This window comes from Lissotriton vulgaris, chromosome 4_1, assembly GCF_964263255.1.
Source record: "Lissotriton vulgaris chromosome 4_1, aLisVul1.2, whole genome shotgun sequence".
Lineage (NCBI taxonomy): Eukaryota > Metazoa > Chordata > Amphibia > Caudata > Salamandridae > Lissotriton > Lissotriton vulgaris.
Genome location: NC_141691.1, coordinates 924,320,391 through 924,345,669, shown reverse-complemented (window position 1 = coordinate 924,345,669; position 25,279 = coordinate 924,320,391). Strand labels below are relative to the sequence as shown.

Genomic DNA, 25,279 nt, shown 5'->3' with positions numbered 1-25,279 from the left:
TCATTTGACCCATTTCGGCCCACTCGGGTAATTTCCCACCGGTCAGCCTCGGCGGCGAGCTGCCGTGGATCAGTCAATTTACTGTCGAGGAGGTGCTGCCTGAGCTCGACGAAGCAGTTGTTAGATAGGTGCTCCCATACCATGAGATTGAAGAGTTGCTCATAGGTCGTTACATTGCTTCCCTTGATCCAACCCTCGAAGGCTCGGCTGAAATAGTTCACGTACTCCACCCAGGTTGTACCCGGGATTCGGGTGCAGTCTCGGAACCTCTGGCGGTACATTCCGGGTGTGAGCCCATAGCGGGTGAGGAGGGCAGCCTTCATGTGGTCATAGGAGGTCATCAGGTGGTCCGGGAGCTGTAACAGGGCGTCGCGGCCCTCATTGACGAACCTCCCCCATAGACCGGCTCCCCAGTCACTTCGATCGATCCGGTGGGCGGTCATAGCGATCTCGTAGGCCTTGAACCATTGTTGTATGTCGTCATCTCGGAAATATTCTCGAACGACATCCTTGGGGATGTGTACTTTCTTTTCTGTTGCTCCCGGGGTGCGCGGTTGCTCGGGCGCCCCTAATTCTTTGTTCTGCTTACATAAGTCTATCTCTGCTAGTTTGCGCTCGTGTTCATACGCTAGTCTCTTCTCTTCGAGCTCTCTTTGTCTCTGTTTCTCTTCCCGTTCTTCTCGGAGCCGCAGATGTTCTAGGTTCAATTTTTGTTCGGCTAATTTGAGTTCGCCATCCATTTTGAGCCGGGCCATTTCTAGGTCATGTAGTCTGCTTCTTTCTCGTTCTTGGATCTCATCTTGCGAGAGACCCTTTCTTCGCTCTTCGGGGGCCGTGGTGTTCTTCTCTGCTGCTGCAACATTTTGGTCCGGGGGTCTGACGGCCCCGGTTTCTGCCCATGACTCAATGGCGTGCTTGAAATCGTCTTTAGTACTCAGACCGGTGGTAGCGATACCTAGTTCAATGCAGAATTGTTTCAACTCACGATGGCCGTACTCTTCCAATTTCTCCATCTGGAATTTCTCGGTGGATCCGCTCTCTTTGGTTGTCATTGTGGTTTCGTCGTGGGGTGAGCTACTCTCTGTACGATTACGCGTTGATTCGGATCGCGCCGCTGGCCACCAATGTTAGACGGACCGGGAGGGTCGGCCGAGAATAAGGGGAGAGGTCTCCGGGGAGAGCAGTCTCCAGCGATCGTACAGACAAGTAACTTCCCCTCCACAGATGTACACCACACAAGGATAAGGTTTAACGTTCTTTATAAGCAATCTTTAAGTACGGTGAAATGGTACAAGGAGGTCTGGACTCAGGGGTCCCGGGACAGTCTTGTTACCAATCCGGTAGATGCAGGGATAGATGGATAGCTCACAATCCTCGAGCTCGGTGTTCTAGATGGTCGGGCCGCGGCGGGCCAGCTGGTCCCGAGATGGTCGAGGGTAGCGACGGTCCGCGGCGAAGCCAGCAGGTCCCGATGAAGGTGGTAGTTACAAACGGTCCGCGGCCACGCCAGCAGGTACCGACGACGATGAAGGTTTCAGAAGGTTGCGGCAGCGCCAGCAGGTAGGACGATAGTTCGCAAGGCAGGTCTACGGCAGCGCCAGTAGTCCGTCAAGGATGAGTTCTTCACTGCGTCTCTCGACTCCAGGATACAACTGCCTTCCTGTTCTGGAGCTGCCCCAGTTATAGGTCTGGCGCCCTTTGATGTCCGGACCCTCGCACTTGGAGGTCGGGAGGTCCGGGATGAGGGAGTCCAGACACCCAGCAGGGGGGTTGAGCCAGCGCCTGGGGGAGCCGGGGGCGATCGGCACCTGGCGGGGGAGAGCCATCGACACTTTCTCCCATTGACCTGCCAAGTAGTCCGCTCACCTCCTGGGTGGATGGTGGTGCCGGGATGTCGGGGCCTGGCCAGGCCCAGGGTTAGGGTCGATCGGAGGCCACGCGGCCTCGTGGTGCTGTGTCCAAGATGGCGCCCAGGCCGGGCGAGGGGGCCGGTAGTGATTTGGGCCCAGGATGTGGAGATGTCCAGGGGCAGGGGTCCCATATGAGACGGGAAGCGGGTGGTTTTTGTGTGTAACACCTGGAGGGCCGGGCTCGGGCCTGGTCATGCGGGGAGGGAGCAAGCCCTTCACGTGGCCTGTCCAACAGAAAGTAACCAGCAGGCTTGCACTGGAGACGGGTGTGCGCGCGTGTGTTTCAGTCTGTGTGGTGTGGGGGCTGACTGTGTGCGCACGGGAATATGGGCTCGGCGCCGTGCGCGCCCACGAGGAGGAATCTGAGACAGCGCGGCGCGTGGGCGATCGCTGTCTCACATTCCCTTAAACACGCCAACAAAAGGTCCATCGCTACGCTCGACCTAAAAACCCTCAGGGGGCACATTTAGTATGGCTGAAGAATTGTCACCATCTTAAAACTTTTGGGACATGGGATTTAGGGTCTTTTTACAGTAGGAAAACAGGAACTACTCAAAAAGTGAGTAGGTTTGCCACAAGGAACTCTTACTCCATTGGTTCGTGAGTGACCAGGATTCTTCCCCACCCAGTAGACAGTGTCAGGCATAAAGGCAACCCCTCAGAACACTTTCTAGACCTGTGGAAGAACAGAAGAGGTCTGAACTTGCTGTCTAACATGCAAGTAGATCTGAAGGACTGGGCCCGCCTTCCCTTAGCACCCATGACAAAGAATTGTACTCCAAGAATCAGTTTGTTGACCTCCTGTGTGCCTACAGGGACGCAAAAATGACAAAAGGCTTTTTCCCTATATTTCCCAGATGACCAGTGGTAAATGAAGCCTAGAGTGGGCTCTGCTGGTGGACTTTTGTGGCACTCAGAGAGACTGTCTCTAGGTGCCGCACCCCTGTGTGCAGACAGGGACGCAAAAACTACAAAAGGCCTTTTCCCTGCTTTCCCAGCAAACCAGAGGTAAATAGAACTCCGACTGAGCGTTTGGGGCACCAGGAAAAAGTTTGGAAACTTTTGGAAAAACATTTGTTCCATAGAAAAGAAGACCTGCTGCTAAAAGTACCCAACCAACCGTTCCATGGAGGCTGACAATTTCATAATCATTCCCCCGAAAGACTTCGCCATCTCTGGGGGGAAAAAAACAGTAACTTTTGGGACACTGCAAATAATTATCCACTTTCTTACCAATAGCATTTTGCGTTCCCAAATTTAAATTTTGCAATCATTTGTAATTTTATGACTGTATGCCTAATGCATGCCTTGTGGGGAAGCTTTTGCTCAATACTACACATCCAAGTTGGTTTTGGTGATAATCCAATGACAAAGACTATGGACCCAGCTGGATCTTGAAGAAAATGTATTTCAGATGCCAGAGATCTGATCTTTTTGCTATGAAGAGGACCTTCCCGAAACTGGATTTTCAGATGCCTCCAAATTCTAAATGAGGTGCCAGGACTCTAACCACTTCTACACTACGGTATTAGGGGGCAGGCTCTCGGGGGAGCGGGCATGCTTAAAGATTCTTTTCTAATGCACTCCGTCCTATTTGGTGGCACATTAGTCGACATAATGGGGATTAAACATTTTAAAAATTCTGTTAGTTCACCAGTGAGCCTGTTTGGACACAAACCTCCCATCAACTCACAAATAAGAATTTTACAAGCTCTTCAAAACTTAAAAATGTTAATCAAGTTAATGCGTAGCCATGTTTTGAAGCTGCTGCCCCCTGCACATTTCTTTGAGTTTTAAGTTACAAAGAACAAGTTACTTACCTTTGGTAAATCTTCATCTGGTAGAGACCATCTTGCCACAGATTCCTTAACTTGGACTCATCCCCAGGCGTCAGACTGAATCCGGATACGTTTTGTGATCAGTAGCTCTGAGCGCCGGTAGGTAGCGTAGTTCGGCTCCATATGGGGTCACTGGTGCTAGAAGTGAGGTTCCGATGCCTATATAGGTGCCCCCTCAGCATGCGGATGTCAGTTTCTATGCGCAACTTTCCACACCAGGAGCAGAGAGCCACGAAGAACACTAACCACAGGTGTGTAAAAACTAGGACCCTGAAGGGAGAAAAAACAGGCACTAGAAATCTGTTTGCAAAGCGGGGAGGATTGGTGGATCAGAAAAGAATCTGTGGCTAGATCCTCTACCAAGTAAAGGCTTACAGAAAGTAAGTAACATTTATCTCAAAGATACTACTGGCTGCAGATTTCTTACTTTAGAATAGACATCCAAGCAATATCTCTCCGGAGGTGGGTCTGTGAAACAATTTCAAAACAAAACATCCAGCAGGACCAAATGGGCGAATTAACCACCCCGAAGGACCAGACTGTCCATGCAGAAGTGTTTAGTGAAAGTTTGGAAGGAAGCCCACGTCGCTGCCTGGCAGATGTCCAGGACTGGGACACTGTAAGCGAATAGTGGTAGCAGCCTTGGTTCTGGTGTCATGAGCATGTGACCAATGTGTGGGAGATTTTAATGTAGAGCACGATTGATCAAGAGAGGGTCCACTTCTGCACAGCCTTGCCTTGCGTTACTCTGACATACCCGACCAAGAGCTGGAAATCCACCCGAAACGTCCGGAGGTCAATGCAGAACGACAACGCTGTATTTTAGGTTCAGTCGGAGAAGTCGATCTTCCTTAGAGGGATGTGGCAGAGCGTAAAAAATTGGCAGAGTGATGGACTGGCCTACACAAAAGGGAGATACTACTTTTGGGAGAAAAGACACTAATTCGTAGAACCTGCTTGTCTGGGTAGCTGTACAAGTATGGATGCTTGGATGAAAAAGCCTGAAGCTCACTGACCCTCCGGGCAGATGTTATTGGCAAAAGGAAGAACGTCTTGAAGGCAAGGAGCCTGAGAGGTCAGCTATGCATGGGCTTAAAGAGAGTGCACATCAGAAACTTCTGGACAAGGTCAAGGTTCTTCTGAGATATTATAAAGGGAAGAGGAAGCATATCTTCTAAACCTTTTAAGAACCTTTGTACAATAGGGGATTTTTAGAGGGATTGATGGTAGGGCAACACCAAACAGACTGACTCAGCATAAAGATAACCTTTTAAGGTACCCATAGCAGAACCCTTTGGGCAAGGGTAAGAATAAAGAGAAGATCCTCTGAAAGGGGAGCAGAAAGGGGTGCTGTGAGAAAGAGCCCTCTTTCTTCACGGTGCCCCCACCTTTTGCTGAACTGCTGATGTACTTTGAGTGTGCCCTGGGCTCCTGCCAATCAGGTACCCAGGGCCTATGTTCTTTCTCTAAATCTGCATTGAAGAACAAACCCAATTGGCACTCTGGCCACAGGTCAGCACCTGGTAAATGGTACCACAGGTACTCCGGGTACTGTGACCAGGGAAGGCCTTTAAGGGTTGTAGCACTTACAGGTCCTGTACCTTTACACTAACACACTACCTTTGCAGGCTTTGTAGGCGTGTTTTAGTGCAGAACAAAGGGAAGAGTCGACATGGCACACATCCCTGTGTGCCATGCCTGCAACTCACTGCCCTGGCATAGATCAGCCACCCCCCTAGCTGGGTGCACTATACCAGTGGTGAGGGTACAGGTGCATGAGCCCTGTACCCCTCCAGTGTTTAAGCCAATTATTAGACAATTGTAAGTGCAGTACTGCCATTAAGAGCATATGGTGCCGGGAGTTTGTCAGTATGAACTCCACAGTACCATAATGGCTTTACTGAAAACTGGGAAGTTTGGTATGAAACTTCTCAGCACATTAAACCCACACTCATGCCCGTGTGGGGTTTAATGAAAAATGCACACAGAGGGCATCTTAGAGATGCCCCCTGAAAAATGACCTAACACTAGTGTCCAGGCTGACTGGCCGCTAGGGAGCAGCCACCACGAGACGTGTTTCTAGACCCCTAGGTTAAGAGCCTGCTGCTCTCGGTGGCCCGAAACAATGGACATCCTGGGACGAGGTGCCAAGCCTCCTCCCCCCAGATGAGCAGGGTCAATGAAGGGAAACTTTAAAGGCTTGCTGCCTTTGTGAGCTTCCCCAGTCCTTTTTCTGCTTTCAGCAACTGGTCGCCACTGGTTCTGACCCCTCTTTGGGTGGGAGAACTGGCAGGAAAACCACACGAGCAAGGGAGATGTGCCCTAGTGCCGCTGAAGGTGCTTTGAGAGTGCATCCTCGACCCTGGGAGACCCTGAGTAACCTCAGAAAACCAACTCCCACAACTAAGTACTAACCAGTTGTCCGATAACCCTATTTCCTCCCATAGGATAACATATAAACTTTTTCATAGAAAACAGCCATAGTTTAGAGTTGGAGAATCTATAAGAGTCTATACAACTGTGTACAAATATCCAAAACACATTTACTTACCTTTTTTCAGGAAATGTCCCAGTGCATTATCTAGGTATACTACACTGTGTAGGAAAAGTGATTTACATGACCTGCTATTGAAAAGTCATTATAAAATATAGGTACAATATTTAAGGTATTGCATTTCTAGTAATTTTACTGTAACCAAACCAAAGTATATATACAACTGCAATTCAAACTGTATTGTTACTATAAAGTATAAATCGCTTACCTGTGCCAGGCTTGTTTGGTTCTAAGAAATAAATAGAACTAAATATTTTTATACAAGGCTAATAGGTCTGAGTTCTTTGAGTGTGTGCAATTATTTGCTGATTGAGTGTGTACAACAACTGCTTAACACAGCCCTCTGATAAAGCCTTACTGCTCGCCCACACTACCACAAATAGAGAGTAAGGTCTTATCTCCTTTTACCTCTGCCTACCTTTGGGGTTCAACTGGACTCTGTGCACACTATACCTCATTTTGGTATAGTATATACAGAGCTGCTTCCTAAAGGCTATAACTTGCTTTTCTGCACACCATGCCACAAATTTTCCCCAATGGCAGGCGTATACCGTTCGGGTGCAGGGACATCAAACGTAGGATGGAAGATCGAAGGCTGTCCACTGTCCCTGCTCAATCTGCACAAAAGAAGGCAGAGTGTTGACAGGTTTGTTGCAACAGAAGAGCCTCCCAAAGGGGGAGCCTGATAGGAGGACCAATGGCCAAGCTCAACAGCCCGGGATACCAAACTCTTCAAGCCCAGTCCGGAGCCACAAGCATGACTTGGGCCCGGTAGTTCCTGATCTTCTTGAGAACTGTTGGCAGGAGTGCTATGGGCAGAAAGGCATACAGGAGGCCTGAGCACCACCGGAGACAAAAAGTGTCTCAAAGCGAGAGCCCCCTTGGAAACTCCAGCACACAGAACTTCCGACATTGCAGGTTCCCAGCAGTGGAGAACAGATCTAACCAAGGCTCTCACCACTGCTGATACAGACCCTGCATCACCTACGGATGGAGACACAATTTGTGAGCCAGTAGGCATATTCGTTTGAGTTTGTCCGCTCTGGCATTTAGACAGCCCACCACATGTAGAACCAGCAGGTAAATGCCCTCATGTTCCAGCCATGTCCAGAGATGCAGAGCCTCCTGACAAAGGGTCCTTGACCCAACCCCGCCTGTTTTGTTGCAGTACCGCATGGCGGTGGTGTTGTCCGTGAACACTTGACTGAGGGTAGAAAGGCATTTAATGCCCATCAGATCGCTTAGGGATTTAACAGGTTGATGTGGGGTCTGGATTCCGCAGGATACCACAGCCCTATGATCTCCACCTCTCCCAGATTGCCACCCCATCCCAGGAGTGACTCATCTATAACTACTGTGAGATCTGGTTGGGAAAGGGCGAGGGTCTGCCCCTGACTCAATCGCAGCTCATAAGCCACCACTGCAGGTCTTTTGCAGTTTCCTCCAAAATCTGGACCATGTCGGAGATTCCCCTGATGCCTTGCCCACTGGAACTTCAGGACCCACTGCAGAGCCTGCATAAGCCAGCAGGCATGTGCCAGAAGCAGGATGCAGGGGGTCATTAGGTCAGACAGCCGCAGAGTCACTCAGCGAAACCCAGGATAGAGGCTGAAACATCTGTATCATTGCATGAATATCCGGGACTTGCAGTTCTGGAGTATAATCCAGAAATTGCACTGTTTCCAGAACAGCGCAGATGAAAGGGAGTGAATGGGAGTTAGTCGGGTGTGACTTTGGCACGTTAATAGGGAACCCCAGTGAGTGAGTGCATGAGGTCCACCGTAATCTGGAGGTGGGAGCTGACTGCCTGGGGCGAACCCACCTTCAACCACCAGTTGTTGAGATAGGGGAACATTGGCAACCCTGATCACGGCAGATAAGTTGCAACCACCGCACTCACCTTGATGAACAACCGAGTGGCGTTGGTAAGGCCAAATTAGAGCACGGCAGGCTGAAAGTGCTTGTGGCCAATGATGACCTGCACATAGGCACCAAACTAATGTTAAACTAGTGTCCTGAGGAACTCAAGTGGGACGGTGAGGGCTTTGGGTTCCGGGAGCAGTACCGCAACCACCTCTTCTTCGATCAGGACCAGGACCTCTGCGGAGTCTCGCTGGACGTGTCGACTGCTGGGCCGCAAGGAGCTTTATAGCTCACTCCTTCAAGGCCTTCAAAGCCATAGTCAGACAGTCCGAGACAGTCTTGGTCACGCTCGAGACACCAGAGACAGACGAGGTGGTCTCAGTAACAGACATGCAGTGGCAGGCACTGTATGGATTGAACCCAGTCTTACTCGAAGACAGCCTCTCACACAAAGTTGGAAAAATATCAGAATTCAACAGATAGTGAAGAAATGGCCTTTCGAAAAGCAACAGAGGGATAGCTCTTCACAGACCGGCACTTAACTGGTGTGAAAAGAGCAGACGTCCGCGCGTCTGGCTGGCGACAAAATAGGTACTGCGACGTCATAGCCGACAATGTCATGCGGAGCCGGATAGAGCTACCCAACGGCGCACACAAGGGATATTGCTCAGCAAAAGTTTCCCGATCCTGCCTTACACCTGAGAAATTCAAAGGTAAGGAATCTGCAGCTAGAAGTGTTAACAAATCAGAACTGGAATTCTAGGTAAGTACCTAACTTTCATCTCAAGAATTGATTGTGTATAGATTCACATCCTCAAATAAGCAGTACATCAAATTTCAAATAAGCGGGAAGTAGGCTTGCCTACAATTAAACAGGTTGCATAGAAATGCTTGCCCTACTTAATAGTCAGCTGCTGCTTTTTTGTTCAGCAACCATGTATCTAGCTGTTGTGATGCAGGATGTGGATGGAGAATCTGGCCTTTGCTCATTGCAAAAAGATGTTGAACAATGTCAAACAATACCCCCAGTACAGAGATCGGTGCCCTAATCCATTGTCTTTTTGCTCCCCATGGCATTCCAGATTAAACCTAGCCAAATGTAAATCAGTCTTAACCCTGCTCCCTATGTAACAGTCCACCCAGAGCTCCCATGCCAGGTTCTCCCGGGACTGGAAACAAGCCTCCTAGGATCGGTTCCGGGGTTTCTGCATTCCGTCAATCATCTGTGTGTTTTTTGCTTTGCTCATTGTCAGCAGCTTCAATATTATTGGAAGGCGATAAGGTCTGCATTCTGAGAGCAGGAGCAGCTCAGTGAAGTTGCAAGGCCAAAGCGCAGCAATGGTTATCAGACAACATGGCTGTCTTCATTTTTTATCAGTAACCTCAGCATTAATGGGTAAGGGGGGAAAGCATACGCGAAGATCCCGACCATCCTATTAGAAATGTATTTCCCCATGACCCGCTTCATGGTTCCCAGCTTGCAAAGAACTGGCATTTCCGGTTTATTCCCAAGGCTAAGAGATCCAAGTTGGGCTTGTCCCACTTTTGGAAAATTAAGTCGAGAATCGTCTGGTCTAGTTCACATTTGTGGCAGGAGTTGGAAGTTTTGCTTAGAGTATTTGCCAGACTGGTGTTTACACCTGGAAGATACTCCGCTTATGAGATGTGGGGGAAAAGAATACATTTCCAGATTTCCTGGGCTTCTAGCGATAGAATGTGGGAGCGAGTACCTCCTGTTTGTTGAGGAAATGCATGCATGTAGTAGTGTCAGTTCTTATGAGAAATGAAGACCCTTTAATTCTGAAGGCCTGTAAGGCTAGGAAAATGGGCCGCAACTCCAGGGGAAGTTGATGTGCATTTTTGCAATCGATTTGGACCACTGCCTCTTATGCCCCATAGCAGTCTAGAGAGGAGTTTGTGGAAAGGATCAAATCTGTAACAGAGAAGGGAATGTTAGCCCTGTTGAGAAATTCTTGGAGGATTGCCACCAGAGAAGTACTTTTTTCCATAGCTGAAGTTATCTGAACTAGGTCGAATGACTCTTACTTGGAGCCATTGATTGGCCGCTGCTCTGGTAAAGGGTCTCATCTTGAGACGTGCGTTGGGTACCATTAAAAATGCCGAGGTCATCATGCCGAGCAGAGTTTTTATTAGGCATACAGAAGCGGACTTTCTTCCAGTTAGTTTTGCAGCTAGTGAAATGAGATTTGTTTGTCTTTCTGTAGGCAAGAATGCCCTGTCTTGGACAGTATCCATAATTGCTCTGAAAAAGGGAATCTTTTGGAACGGTTGTATAACAGATTTCTGATACCTGCTGATAAGACTGTGCTTTTACTAGCCAGTCATCGAGATAAGGAAACAACTGAAGACCCTGAAGTCCAAGACTAGCAGCAACTGGAGCGAGGCACTTGGTGAACAGTAGTGGGGCTGAGCGAAGACCAAATGGAAGGACTTTGAATTGAAAATGAGCACCTGCTACAGCGAAATGAAGACTTTTGTTAAGTTTGGGATGCACTGGGAAATGGAAATATGCACCTTGCAAGTCTAGAGTTTTCATAAAATCCGCATGATTGAGAAGCTGAAGTATCTCCTGGAGGGGGGCCATGAGAAAAGACTTTCTGCAGATACTTTTTCAGATTTCTATGATACAGAATGGGTCTCCATTCCCCACAGCCCCAGACTTCTTCCTTATTAAAAAGAAGCAGGAATAAAAGCAATTTCCCGTCTGAGAACTGGGAACTTATTCTATTGCTCCTTTCTGAAGTATTGTAGGAATCTGGCTCTGTATATACAATACCAAAGTGATGAATAGTGTGCACAGAGTCCAGTGGAACCCAAAAGGTAGGCAGAGGTAAAGTAGATAGTACCTCACTCTATTTGTGGTAGTATGGTCGAGCAGTAAGGAGTTATCAGAGGACAGTGTGAATTAATTTGCTGACTGTGTACAATAAATGCTCAACACAGCCTCTGATAAAGCCTTACTGCTCAACCACACTACCACAAATTAAGAGTGAGGTGAGGTACTATATACTTTACCTCTGTTATCCAATGGAGGTTAGGGGGCTTCTGGTTGGTGGCTGCTGACGAGCAGGCCACTGGGTTGTGGGAGCAAAGCCCATGCACCTGTACCCTCACCACTGGTAATGTGCACCCAGCTAGAGGAGTGACTAATCTGTGCCAGGGAAGTGAGTTAAAGGCAACTAGACGGCGGGGATGATTCAAGCATATGAATCTAGGAAAAATCCAATACTGGATAAAACTGCAGACACCAACTGACTTGGTCCCAGGCCTACTGGCCTGTCTGGAGCCCACGACAATCCTGCGCCAAAAGACAACCTCTCCTGCAGCCCAGCGACCTCTAAAGCCTTGGGAGGACTACCTGCCTTCCACAAAGATCAATATCTCCTGAGGACAGTTCGGAATAACGCACAGCGTAGTGAATCCAGAAAAGATTCACGCTGCAAAACCAACTTTAAAGAAAAGGAACCCAGCCCTGAGGAACTGCAACACCACCTCCGGACCCACCTCTGCACCAAACACCCATGTCCTGAGTCCAAGTGACCCACTGGTCCTCCAAAGGTTTCCCATCTCTTCTGCTCCAGAGTCCACCGTGGGCTGAGCCTTGCTGTACTCTACCTAGACACCTGCAGCCTGAATCCAAAGACTCCCCCTGACTGAGACCTGTCCAGTAAGCTGTTCCCAACGCCAAAGGACATCCCTGCACAAGAAGCCTTTGGGGAGCTTGACCAAAGGAGTCCTTACGTCCAGAGCACCAGAACGTACCTCAGGAGCTGTGAGCTTTCTTTTGTGCAGCCTACTGACCAGCGCCTGCAGCCTTTTTCTAAAACCGCTCTCCACCATTGAATTGCATTGGGCACCCAACACTGTGTAGGAACTCTGCACACAGCCACCCCATAGCTGCTGAGGGTGTAAGTTTGGTGCTGTCTTGTGGCCCCTCCTGTACTTACCTTCACTCCAGGAGATCGACCCCTGACTGCGCTTTACTCACCTGTGCGCGCTGCATCTTCAATCACCCAGTGGTTAACATTGAGCGCCTGGCCCGAATTTGACATCCCTGTGTGCCATGTCCACACACACACACACACACACACACACACTGCCCTGGCATACATCAGTCATCCCTCTAGCTGGGTGCACTATGCCAGTGGTGTAGGCACAGGTGCATGATGTGAGAAAGTGGCTCAATATATACTGGACCAGAATAAGGTACAGTGTGTACAGAGACCACAAATCCCAGAGGTATAACAGAGGTTAAAGCCAGGTGTTACCTTCCTCTCAAAAGTGGTAGCTTGGTTGAGCAGTAAGGCCGCACCAGAGGACCGTGTAAAGCATTTGTTGTACACACTCAGTCAGCAAAAGGTTTCACACACTCAAAGACAGAACTCCAGGCCAATTGTTTTTTATATCAAAGATATAGATGTTTTATTTCTAGAACCAATAGGTATCAAAATATCTTACTCTCAATATGAGAGATCTCAGGTGAGTACTTTGCAGAAAGGCAACAAACTTTGTGAACACAATAGGTACAGGGGTTGCAGTAGGTAACACAATTCTAGACACTTTAGCATTGAGCTCAATAGGTTTTTAAACATAAATGCAGGTAATCACTTAATAGATTACTTTTGTAATCCCAGGACTGAATCCTCGATTCAGTCTTGGGGTCTAAGCTGAAAACAGTTTAGAAAAAAACGTTTTAGTTATTGCAGTGATTTTTAAGGAAAAAAAAGCAATTTCAAAGGTTCATCACTTAACTTACAGTGCCATTCCTGGGCACTGTAAGTGAAGTGATGCCATTAAGAGCATATGGTGCTAGGAGGTTGTCATTACGAACTCCACAGCACCAGGATGGATACACTGAATACTGAGAAGTTTGATATCAAACTTCTCAGCACATTAAACCCACACTGATGCCAGTGTGGGGTTTAATGCCAAATGGACGACAGACGGCAACTTAGTGTTGCCCCCTGAGCCTAACCTACAATCCACGTCTTGTCTGAGAGGCTGCCTAGGCTGCCACACAGCAGACATGATGCTGAACCCCCGGGTAGAGAGCCATCCGCTCTCCTGAGCCTGCAACAATGCACGTCCTGGGCGAGGTGCTAGGTCTCCTCCCCCAGGATGGGCAGTGGAAGCCTCAAAGGCATGCCGCCTATGTGAGCTTCTCCAGGCCACATGCTGTACTCCGCAACTGGCCCCCACCAGTTCTGACCCCCACTCTGGTGGGAAGACTGGCGGGAAACCCTATGTGAGGAAAGGGGGTGTGCCAGCCTGTACCAACTCCACCCGTCAGGTGGGAGAAGCGAGGTGAAGCACAAATCCATGCTCCGGCCATCTTGAGGATGGGGAGCCCTGCCCAATCAGAGATAGGCTCCTGCCCCCCTCCCACAGGAGAGGGGCAGGATAGGGGGTGTACTCGCCCCAGAACAGGGACTCATTGGCCCCTGCCCTTACCCTCCCAATAATGCCCCTATATTTAGCAATTAGGGGCACCCTGAACCTGCCTTCCTCAGATCCCAATTTGAAACAAGCAAGAAGATCAAGAAGACCAGAAGTGAAGCTGCTAACAAACGGACAACACCAACTGACTTGGCCCCAGCCCTACAGGCCTGTCGATCCTTGAACCTGCTCCTGCTATATCCCGGCATCTCCTGCGGACAGCAAGCTCGAAAACCCCAGAGGACCTGCCTGCCTTGATCATCATAAAGACTAGTACTCCCATGAGCAGTAGTTCTGCTCAAACAGCAATACCACTGGTGCCAGCCAGGAACCGCAAATTCAGCACACTCTGCACACGCCGAGCCCGGCCTGTGCCTGAGTGGACAAAGACCCAGAGGACGTCCCCCCCCCGCGATTGTGACCCGAAAGCCAGTGCCCAAGGACCCTCCTCGATGACCCAGACGACGCATGAGCCTCACAACCAGGGACCCCTCCAAACGAGACCAGCAGAGGGTAAGATTTCCGGACGCCAAAAGACACCACTGCACCGGGCGTTCCATGGCCCCCTGTGCCCAACTCTGGGGTGCCTACCTATCCTCCAAGATACAAACTTACTCTTCGAAGTGTTGGTCGCTCCTGAAGAATCTCAGTCCACGAGCCTGCAGCTTTGTTCATCTTCAAAGTTCTCCATTGAATAACATTGAGCGCCCGAAGGCTCAAAAGCACCCTGCACCCAGCCGCCCGAGTGCCCCTGGCAGTGGAACCTTGGTCATAACCTACTTCCCCATTTGCCCTGAGCAAGTGACCAGGAGCCCAGCTCCCACAGCTGCGTGGCCTGCTTGCCAGCAGCCACCAAACAAAGGCCTCCTGCCGCCCATAGGCTAACATTGGGCCCTATCTCTCTCTGCACCCATCTGCCCATGTGCCACTGAGGAAGTACCAACTGTACCTACCCGACCCTGGGAGACCCCTGAGTCTATGCCCAGAACCTTAACTCTGCCAGTAGAGTACTTACCCAAAAGCAGATAACTCACTTTTCTTCCATAGGGTAACTGACTGGTTTCACTTGGAAATTCTTTTAAGTGTGGAGTTTTGAAACATTAAAATATTCATCTAAAATCTGCCGAACAACAAATTCCGAATTACTCACCTGGTATCAGGAGAGAACCCAGTGCTGCATCTTTTAGCCAAGCACTGACCCTGACAAGTAATTTTAACCGTACTTACCAGTAACTTCAATTTCCTTCCGTAGGAACCCATTGTCTGGTTTTCACCAGAAAAGTTTCCAAGTGTCGATTTTTGAAAGTTACAAATATTCCTTAAAAATCGCCTGTATGACTTCAACACATTCTTTCAATTGTTTACAGGAGAGGCACCAGTGCTAGATCCAAGATTCAACACGGAGTAGGAAAAAGTAACGCTAACACTACTTACCTGCTAAGTGAATTTCCTCCCATAGGATAACATTGGTGATTCGATGTGAAAAAGTTTCAAAGTTTCAACTTTTAAAATACAATAATATTCCTTAAAAATCACTACTGTAATCAAAACGCTTTTACTCAACTGTTTACAGGAGATGTCCCAGGACTGAAGCTAGCATCCAGTCCTGTGGTTAGAAAAGTAATTCATAAAGCAATCAATTGCATTTAACTAGAAATTACCATTGAGCTCAATGTTGCATTGTGTTTGAAATTGTGTTGCCTATTGCAACTAACTTTTGTACTTAAAAAGTCTATTGCCTATTTGAAAAAAATCTAACTGAAGTAACTCATTCTGAGATAGTATATTTTGATACCTTGTTGGTTCTAAAAATAAAAATATATATATTTGTACAGCCAATTGGCCTAGAGTTCAGTTCTTGAGTGTGTGAGACCATTTGCTGACTTTGCTGATAGTGTGTACAACAAATGCTTTGCACTGTCCTCTGATACTGCCTTACTGCTCGACCAAGCTACCAATTTAGAGAGTAAGGTTATATCTAACTTAGCCTTTGCTATACCCCTGGGGACTGTGGACTCAGTACACACTGTACCTTACTTTGGTCCAGTATATACAGAGCCACTTTCTTACACTCTGGTGATGCACTCTTCGTACCAATGGGATCCTTTTCTGGTGTTGACCTGAAACCACGAAGACTGGATCTGTAAGGCGTACACTTAGCTGAAAAACTGCATTCTTGTTTTCCTCCATAGGCTGACATTGCAGAGCCTGAAAATTGGATTGTCTACTTATCAAAGTTTTAAGTATTTTGCATGAAAAACCTACTTCCTTTTTGCGTACATCTTGGTCTTAAAATAAATCTTGAAAGAAGCTTATTTTTCTAAAATTGGCGTGGATCTCCTTTTTGAGTCGTGGGTCATTTATTAGTCACTGTGTGCATAACAAATGTTTTACACTCCTCTGTGTTAGGCCTAAGGCTGGGGGATTCGCTGGACTCTGTCCACAATGTAACCACTTAGTGGTATACTATATACAGAGCCAGCTGATTACATGGAGGCTGAATGGCTGATTTAATAAAAAATCCCCAAAAAAGAAAAACCTCTGTTCTAGAGCGTCTACATGCTTTCTCTTTTGCATCACCTTCATTAGTGCTTAGTGAGGCACGGAGATGAATCATCGAAATAAAGGCAAAAAGGCACTGTAAGTACAGGTCATCTGAATTGACCTCTTTGGCCATAGGCTGAACAGTTTTTAAAAAGTGGTTTCGTCTTGTCTGCAATGGTACCTCTCTTGGGTTAGAAAATTGTAAATCCCTCCATCCCCCCGAGAAGGAATTCACAGTTGAGTGAAGCTGAAACTAGGGATGGCTGAATTCCAAGAAAGGTGATGAGGAGATGTTGAGAAACTAGTGAAATTAGTTTTAGAAGCTAAGAGCAGCGCTGCTTCTGGGGACTCCTGCATACGTACAATGTGCTGGAAAAGTTTAACTACATCGTTCCCCTCTGGAAGTAGCACTTTGCATTTACACCTCATTGGCTTTGGGTTGATTCAAATTAGGTGGATGTGTTACCAGATAAATTCTTTGTTTTGCAGGGACATTGAACACAAATTTTTAAAATTTTTCTTTTAACTACAGTGGAATGCCATCCTCACGACAGAGGGGTTGATTCAAACATGTGAATATATGACCAATGCAATCCTTTAGAGCTGGTAGTTCCTTCTGCCTATGCTAAGAGGAATTTCCGAATAGACTGAAGGCAGTAGCAAAGAATGGAATTAATACTGCACCAATAAGCACTTTTCAACGCTGCCCTATACGGTCTATAAAGTCAGCAATTTATAATTATTATTTAGCCTAATGCATGTGCATTAATTTCTCGCCAGTCAGTACTCATTGAAGATACTTTCCAACAAGCAGCTGTGTTCTGTAGTGTAAGAGATGACAGCAAACCTATACTGCAAAACTCTCCTCCCTTCTTTCACAAAGCAAAAGCTGGTGAGCCATTTCCAATTTTGTTGGCTTTGCCAACATTTACCACTGCTTTATATAATACACCCCAAGATAACTTACAGCTTTTGTAATTTCAGACTCACCTTTACCAAAACTGTTCGGCTCCACTTGACCTAAACTTTGCTTTAGAAAGTTTTCCAATATATCAACCACATTATCATCAGGCACGGGAGCAGCTGCAGATGGCACAGTTTGTGCCTGTCTCCATGGTGTGCTTTCCATCCTTAAAGAATCTGACTGAAGTCCTCTGTTGATCTCCCGGTCATGCAGAGGAGGGTTCCAACGTTCTTGCTTCTCAGTTGCAAATGCTTTTTCCATAGGCATGCCTCCACGCTGCATATCCTGTGCCATCAGTCTTGGCCCTTCAAACCCAGCGCCACTCGATCTAGCCATTTGAGACTCACGATTCCAGTTTCCATCTGATAATTAAAAATTAACAATTTAGCAAACATAAAAACTCAAGTCAATAACCGCTTAGAAAAATTGTTTCGTATGTTGGTATTATAAAACAGAATTAGCTTAATTTAAAAGTTTATTTTCAGACCTAAATGGATAAACAGTCACAACCTCCGTAAGGCAAAATCTGAAAGGCCAAATATGTAAAGACGCTCGAGAAAAGTAATGAAATCTGATTCATAAGGCTGTCAGACAGGAAAGTATGAACTTTTGAATCCTCAACTGTGTATTAATATAGTTTAGTAATAGTGTAACCTGAATAGATGGTGCAATGAACAATGGAAAGGGGGTGCAAAGGATTATAGATTTTAATTGCACCAAAGCGAAGAAAACCTATTTTTCCCAATCAGTACATTGAAATGTTATCGCTCTTTAGCTTGGAATCAAACATAAGAGGTGGAAGAAAATGGATTAACCGCACATTCTGTTGGTAGAAAACATTATGAAATCCACAGGGCTTACAAAATAAAGATCAACTGAACCTTAAAACTTACTGAGGTGGCAGGGACTCAGTTAAGCAAGTGGCTTTAAAATGGTTTGTGGGAAACCCTGTTTGGGTGTCATGCCAGCCAGTACTTCCTGTAGGTATAGGTAAGTCACCCCTCTAGCAGGCCTTATAGCCCTAAGGTCGCTGGCTGCAAGATAAGTCGCAGGGTCATCAAAGCTGAAGACAGGCAAGTTGTCTTCAGTCTTCCTGCAGAGATGCCCCCCCCCCCCCCCTCTCTTCAAGATGGCAGGGAAGGAAAGATGTGCTTTACTCCAGTATTGGAGCTTTCATAGATTCACATACCTGAATAATTTCCCCGTTGTAGAGTTGGGAGTCTCCAGTATACAAAAAGCAATGCTTAGCAGTATAGCTAACTGAAAAAAGACCTAGGCCCATTTCCCTTTTGCAACCCATAACCTTTGTTATGTAAAAAAGGACCAAACTTTTCCCTTAGCCAATCAGAGCTCCTCACCCTCTAGAACCCTCCCGAGAGAACATTTTGTCCCTAAGATTTTCCACGGCACGTTGTGCTAGGGAGTCTCTTTTGAGCTCTGCTCAAACTCTGGATTTCCAACTTTGTAGAAGCTTGGTTTCATTCTATTTCTTGTGGATTTGAGAATTTGGTAATCTATTTCTCATCTACATCATAGAGAATGTCTGGAAAAGAGAAAAGGGGTCTTTTTAGAGCCTGTGCCACCTGCTCTACAAAGAGACTACACTGATGACCCACATGAAGACTGCATTTACTGTCTTTATCCGGACCAAGCAAAGGATTGCAATGTATGTAGCACTTACTCTAGCAAGACCCTTGGAGATCGTATGGGACGCCTTTTAATTTGGCTTCAGAAGATCAAGGCCAGGAAGGAGGTGGTTTCTAGTGATAGTGACCAGGAATCCTCCCCTTAGTCTAGGAGATCTCAAAAAAGATAAAGATCTCCTCAGGCTCATTCTTCAGGGCACCGTCCTGAGAAGGCCCTAAAAAAGACCACTCCAGGGTCTTCAGGGCATAGTCGTTCAAAATCTCCTCAGCCAAAAGTAAAGGAGAGCAAAGGACACATTTCGAGAGAAAAATTACCCAAGAGAGCCTCTTCTGAGCCTTCAAAGATACCACCTGTGGCTCCAGCATCATTCAAGAAGCCATCCTCTAGTATTCCCGAGGAGAAAACGAAACTATTCGACATAGTCGACGGGATACTTGACGAAGAAGTCATAGTCTACGGCGACGACCACAGAGGTACAGAAGCTACCATTGCTTGTATTAGAGTCCGCGTCGACTGGAGTGTAGACGGGAGCATCGACAGTAGACGGTAGAAACGTAGACGCCGGTAGCATAGACAACAACATAGTCTACGAGGGTGGTGATGACGACGGCCATGTCGACGACGGGATAGTCGTCGACGGTGATGACAGCAGGGTCGTTGACGGGAACGTCTACAACAATTACTATGTCGTCGGCGAGGAACGGTTCTAGTGCACTGTCGACGACAACTTCGTCGACGACGATCTCGTCGACGAGACAAACTCCAGAAAAACATAAGATCAAACCAGCAGTGACTTCCCCGAGCAAGATTACTCCTCTGGTCCCATCGCACCTTTTGGAGGAGGAAGAGTCGGATGAGGAGGAGGATTATGGACCCTTCTGGTATGCCAGAAGCCTGTCGGAACTCCACGTGAAATGTCAAGAAGATGACAAATACCACAGCCTCTCACCACCATCGCTACCAACAAGAGCCTCAGGAAGAGATGGTCGAAATGCCATCTTCAATGATGACGGACTTGCAATTCATGTTGGCGGATTATAAGAAGAGGTTTCCTCCATCAGGGGTCCCTCAAGACGTTCCAACTTCACGTCCTCGCTCTAGTCCGACCACTCCAGTCCGCAGCAGGGAAAGCCTACTGGCACTGCCTCACAGACACCTCAGGTCCAACAGCAGCAGGATCCTGTGACCACCGATGAGGAGGATCACAAAGAAGGGGAGCTAACGGAGCCCCACCCCACAGAGAATGAGATGACTAATTCCCTCTCAACCATCACCCACCCAAGGGCCAGCGGATTCTTCACCAGTGGATATTGGTGGATTCCACAACTTGATGGAGAGAGCTGCAAAGAGATTTCAACTGCCGATGAAGACATCTCAAGCAGAATGTTTTCTTTATGATTGTAAAGAGCCCTATCAAAAATCAATCAGATCCATACCAATTATCGACCATGTATGGAAGGAAGGGTTACAAGTGACGACTACTCCAGCAACGGTTACACCGGTCCTAGCGAGGTTGGACAAAAAATATAAGGTGCCCGCAGACGCTCCGGCGTGTTTACTGGGCCATCCTAAACCAGACTATCATTTCGCAGGCAGCGCAACAAAAATCAAAAAACAAGTCAGCGCCTATTTCTGCACCTCCGGACAGGGAGGGACGGCGGTTAGACAACGCAGGTAAGATTCTCCTTGATGTCAGCTCTCCTGGTCAGAGCAGCTAATGTCCTTGCCATCCTGGGCAGGTATGACAGGCACATGTGGTGTGATATAGCACCATATGTCGACCTCCTTCCGGAACACAGTAAGCAAGAGGCGAAGAAAGTTCTGCAGGAAGGGGAGAGGACTTCAGTTGAAGTTATCGATTGTGCTATGGACATTGCTGCTCCTCCTAGGGAACGAAAGGCTGTGGTAGCTGTTTTACGGCGCCAGGGTTGGCTGAGGGCCACTGCCTTTAGACCGGAGGTCCAACATAAGATTTTGGATCTACCTTTTGAAGGGGAAGATCTGTTTGGACGTCTAGTGGATGAGACCCTTCAGAGTATTAAGAAGGACACAGATACAGCGAGAGCCTTGGGTACGTTACAGTACCAGAAGGTGCCCTTTCGAGGCACCCGTGGGGGAGGATAACCTTCGTATAGAGGTGGATACCAGCAGGGAAGATACACCTCCTATACTTACTATTCGCAGCCCTCCCGGCAGCAATATGGCCAGAAGCACTGGAGGCTACTCCATGTCCACTCCCAGAGGACGAGGAGGTCGTTCACGGAAAGATAACAATAGAAGACAATGACAACCTACAAGTTCCGGATTCTTATCCTCCTACCCTGTCAAATGTTCCCCTGGGTGGAAGAGAGACTAATTATTTACAACAGTGGCAGAGAATAACATCGGACAAATGGGTCCTCCACATAATAAAATTCGGACATACTCTGGAATTCCCACACTTCTCTCCTCCCACGCCACCTACATTTCAAGAAGTAAAACACCTGTCAGATGCGTCGGGAGATTCGGGCAATGCTCCGAAAGGGAGCAATAGAAGGGGTGCCGAACTCCCAAAGAGGACAAGGATTTTATTCCCGTTTCATCTTGATCAGAAAGGATGCTCCCAGGTGGCGTCCGATCTTGGACCTACAGTCGCTAAATGCCTATCTCAAGAAACAGTCATTCAGGATGGTGACCCTCCAAGATATTCTGCTACTCAAACTCAGGAGATCAGATGACCTCCCTAGATTTACAGGATGCATATTTTCATATCCCCATCCATCCTTCCCACAGAAAGTTCCTTCGTTTAACAGTGGTCAAAAATCATTACCAATTCAAAGTACTGCCATTAGGCCTCAATTCTGCACCGAGAATTTTTACAAAATGTCTGGTGCCAGTGGCAGCCTATCTCCGAAGACAAAAACACCAAATATTCCCATACCTAAACGACTGGTTGGTGAAGGCACCATCGCAGGAGGCAGCTCGCGCTTCGACTTTGGCTTGCATGAAGTTGTTTGCAGATCTGGACCTGACCTTAAATGTGGAAAAATCAGCTCTTCAATCATCCAGAACGATCAAGTTTCTAGGTGCAATCCTAGATACATCACAAAACAAGGCATTCCCATCCATAGAGAGGCAATTGGGACTCATCTCTCTAGCCAAAGAATTCAGGGGACGAAAGGGTCTTTCAGTCCGAAAATACAAAATCGCTTCTGGGGACGATGTCTTCATGCATACCACTCATTCCCCTATGTCGTTTAAGAATGCTGCCGTTACAGGAGGAGTTAGACCTTCAGTGGTGCCAAGCAAAGGGATCCTTCGAGGACAAGATCAAAGTCACGCAACTAATGTTGCAGGCGGTAAAGTGGTGGACTCGGAGAAACAATATCTCGGTGGGTCTGTCCTACCTGACCGAACTAGCTCCTTTAGTGGTTACCACGGATGCCTCTCTCGAAGGATGGGGAGCATTGCTACAAGAGTTACAAGTCAGCGGCCGATGGAACAAACAGGAACAACACCTTCACATAAACCTATTAGAATTAAGGACAACAGGATTGGCATTGTTGGCCTTCCTGCCAAGAATAGAAGGGAGATCCGTGTTAGTCCAGACAGACAACACAACGGCAATGCACTACATAAACAAACAGGGGGGCACAAGATCTCTCTCTCTCTCTCTGTCGAAAGAAGCTCAGAAAATATGGAAATGGGCAATAGATCACGGAGTAACTCTGAAGGCCATACATCTTCCAGGAGATCAAAACACTACAGCGGACACCCTCAGCAGGCAAAAAACGACCTGTCACGAGTGGGTGCTGGATCAGGACACGCTATTGACCACCTTTGCCAAGTGGGGAATACCAACGGTGGATCTGTTTGTCACAGCCCAGAACAAGAAATGCCAATTCTTTGCAAGCTGGCGTCATCAAAGGGAAGATTTTAAGTTAATGGGGGAATGAGTTTTCAAAAGGTATGGTCAGGCGTCTTTGCCTACGTCTTTCCGCCGATTCTCCTGCCACGAGTGCTCACGAAGATAAAGAAGGAACCGTGCAGGATGATACTAATAGCCCCTTGGTGGCCCAGGCACCATTGGTTCACAGAGCTGCTCCTTTTATCAGAGACAGAGCCAATACGTCCACAGCCAATACCAGCACTCTTTACTATGGAGAAGGGACAAGTGCGACATCCAGACCCGACATCACTGCAATTAGCGGCCTGGCTCCTGTCTACGGAGAATTTAATCGCCTGAACATTCTGGCGGAATGCAGTGAAATCCTGGCAAAGGAAAGAGCTGAAAGCACTAATAAGACATACGGGATGAAATGGAAAAGATTCTTCTTATGGTGTCAAGAGAACGACTTACGTTCTCTGCAAGCAGAGACGCATCAGATCATACCCTATTTACTAAGGCTGGCAAAGTCTGGATTGGCCCATGCCTCTATTAAAGTCCATTTAGCGGCGATTTCTAGATACAGGAGAAACTCAGCAGGTCCATATCTGTGGTCGGAGAGAACTGTAAAACAGTTCATGAAGAGGTTGTTTCGAGTTTACCCACCTATCAGGCCTCCACCGCCTCTATGGCAACTGAATGTTGTCTTATCACAACTGATGAAACCACCATTTGAGCCAATTCACAAGACTGATCTAAAATTCCTATCCTGGAAGGTGGCTCTATTAACAGCTCTGACATCAGCCAGAAGGGTAGGATAAATACAGGCCCTTACAACGCAAGAACCTTTTCTGCAATTCAGGGAGGACAGATTGGTACTCAGGACGAATCCAAAATTTATTCAGAAAGTACCAGCGGATTTCCACTTAAATGAGCCATTAATCCTGAAATGATTCTTTCCTCAACCATCTACGGCGGTGGAGAGGACTCCCACACTCTGGATGTCCATCGTTGCCTGAAGTTTTATTTGCAAAGGACAAGAGTTTTCAGGAAATCTACACAATTGTTTGAGGCGTTTAGTACCCCCAGGAAAGGTTTCTCATTATCAAAACGGGGAATTGCACGATGGATCTCGAATGCCATTCAATTCTGTCATCAGGCAGCAGGGAAGCCATTGACAGCACGCGTTCGTGCACATTCCACAAGAGCGGTATCAACCTCTACTGCTCTGTTTTCAGGCGTCTCTATTCAGGACATCTGCAGAGCAGCTACCTAGAGGTGTACGCATAACTTCACCAGGCATTACTGCCTGGATGCTCATGCAAAAAGCGATGTAGCAGTGGGACAAAGCTGTGCTGAAGAACCTTTTCCAATAACGGTGAGCCTTCGTCATCCCTCCTTCCTTTGGTTGGTAAGAGAAGCACATTTTATTATTGTATACTATTGGATATGTCATTTATGGGCAATATGTCTATGAATATTTTGATCAAGTATCATGTGTTGCCTATTTGTGAGAAGTAGGTGACAAAAAACAAAATGTGCTATGATTTACTGCTCGCTATTCTGATTCAGGTATGTGAATCTATGAAAGCTCCAATACTGGAGTAAGAAAACAAGTTACTTACCTGTAATTGTAGTTTTCCAGTATTGGAAGCTTTCATAGATTCACATATGCCCACCCTTCTCCCCCGAGAGGCTCACCTCTGATTTGGCACAAGCAGTATAGCACAAGTGTGCAAAAATCTGAGGGGCAAAAGGTTCTCTCAGGAGGGTTTTAGAGGGTGAGGAGCTCAGATTGGCTTAGGGGAAAGTTTAACCTTTTTTACATAACAAAGGTTATGGGTTGCAAAAGGGAAAAGGGCCTAGGCCTTTTTTTCAGTTAGCTATACTGCTAAGCATTGATTTTTATATACCAGAGAATCCCGTCCCGACGACAAGGAAATGATTCAGGTATGTGAATCTATGAAAGCTTCCAATACTGGAGATCTACAGTTACAGGTAAGTAACTGGTTTTCTTACCTCACCTCCACCAACTTAGGGGGTGGAGTTGGTGGAGGTGGTCACACCTCCTATTCTCCTAAGATTTCCTGCCCAAATTGGGGGTGTAAACCAGGGCCAGTCATCTGCTGCTTGCGGCAGAAGCTAGAGGTCGCCTTACAAATTTAAAGCTTCGCTCAAGCACGGTGCCCATCCTTGGGGATGAGGTATGGCACCTAGCCCAGGATGTCCTCTGTTTTCTGGCCACAGAGGACAGAGGCTTTTGACCCGGGGTCCAGAAACCTGTCTGGTGGTGGCAGCAGGCTGCCTAAAGCCAGTCAGACACCACATCAGGGATGGTATGTTTTCAGGGGGCAACTCTGAGGTGCTCTATGGGTACACAGTATAATAAATACCCCTCTGGCATCTGTGTGAGAACCACCAGCTGGGGAGACAGACGTTTCTTGGTAGCCACCCCCAGGCTGTGGAATTCCCTTCCTCTGTCCATCAAAACCAGTCCAACCCTCACTATCTTCCGAAAACTCCTGAAAACGTGGTTATTCGATCAATGATTTTAGGGTAGCTTCATCTCAGGAAGTCCAAATTGCGCCGAGACACCCTCGGGTATGTGGGCGCAATAAAAATCTAAAAAACATAAAC

The 25,279-nt window shown here is 47.4% G+C and overlaps 1 protein-coding gene across 2 annotated transcripts in view; it reads right to left on the bottom strand.

Annotated features, from left to right (window-relative positions):
* The window catches only part of LOC147722731 (uncharacterized), a 488,139-nt gene that overhangs the window by 80,717 nt on the left and 382,143 nt on the right, over positions 1–25,279 (bottom strand). For both annotated transcript variants that reach the window (XM_086965201.1, XM_086965202.1), the window contains exon 20: positions 17,157–17,492. In XM_086965201.1, the coding sequence (XP_086821327.1) occupies positions 17,157–17,492 (336 nt within the window). The remainder of the gene's footprint in view (positions 1–17,156; positions 17,493–25,279) is intronic.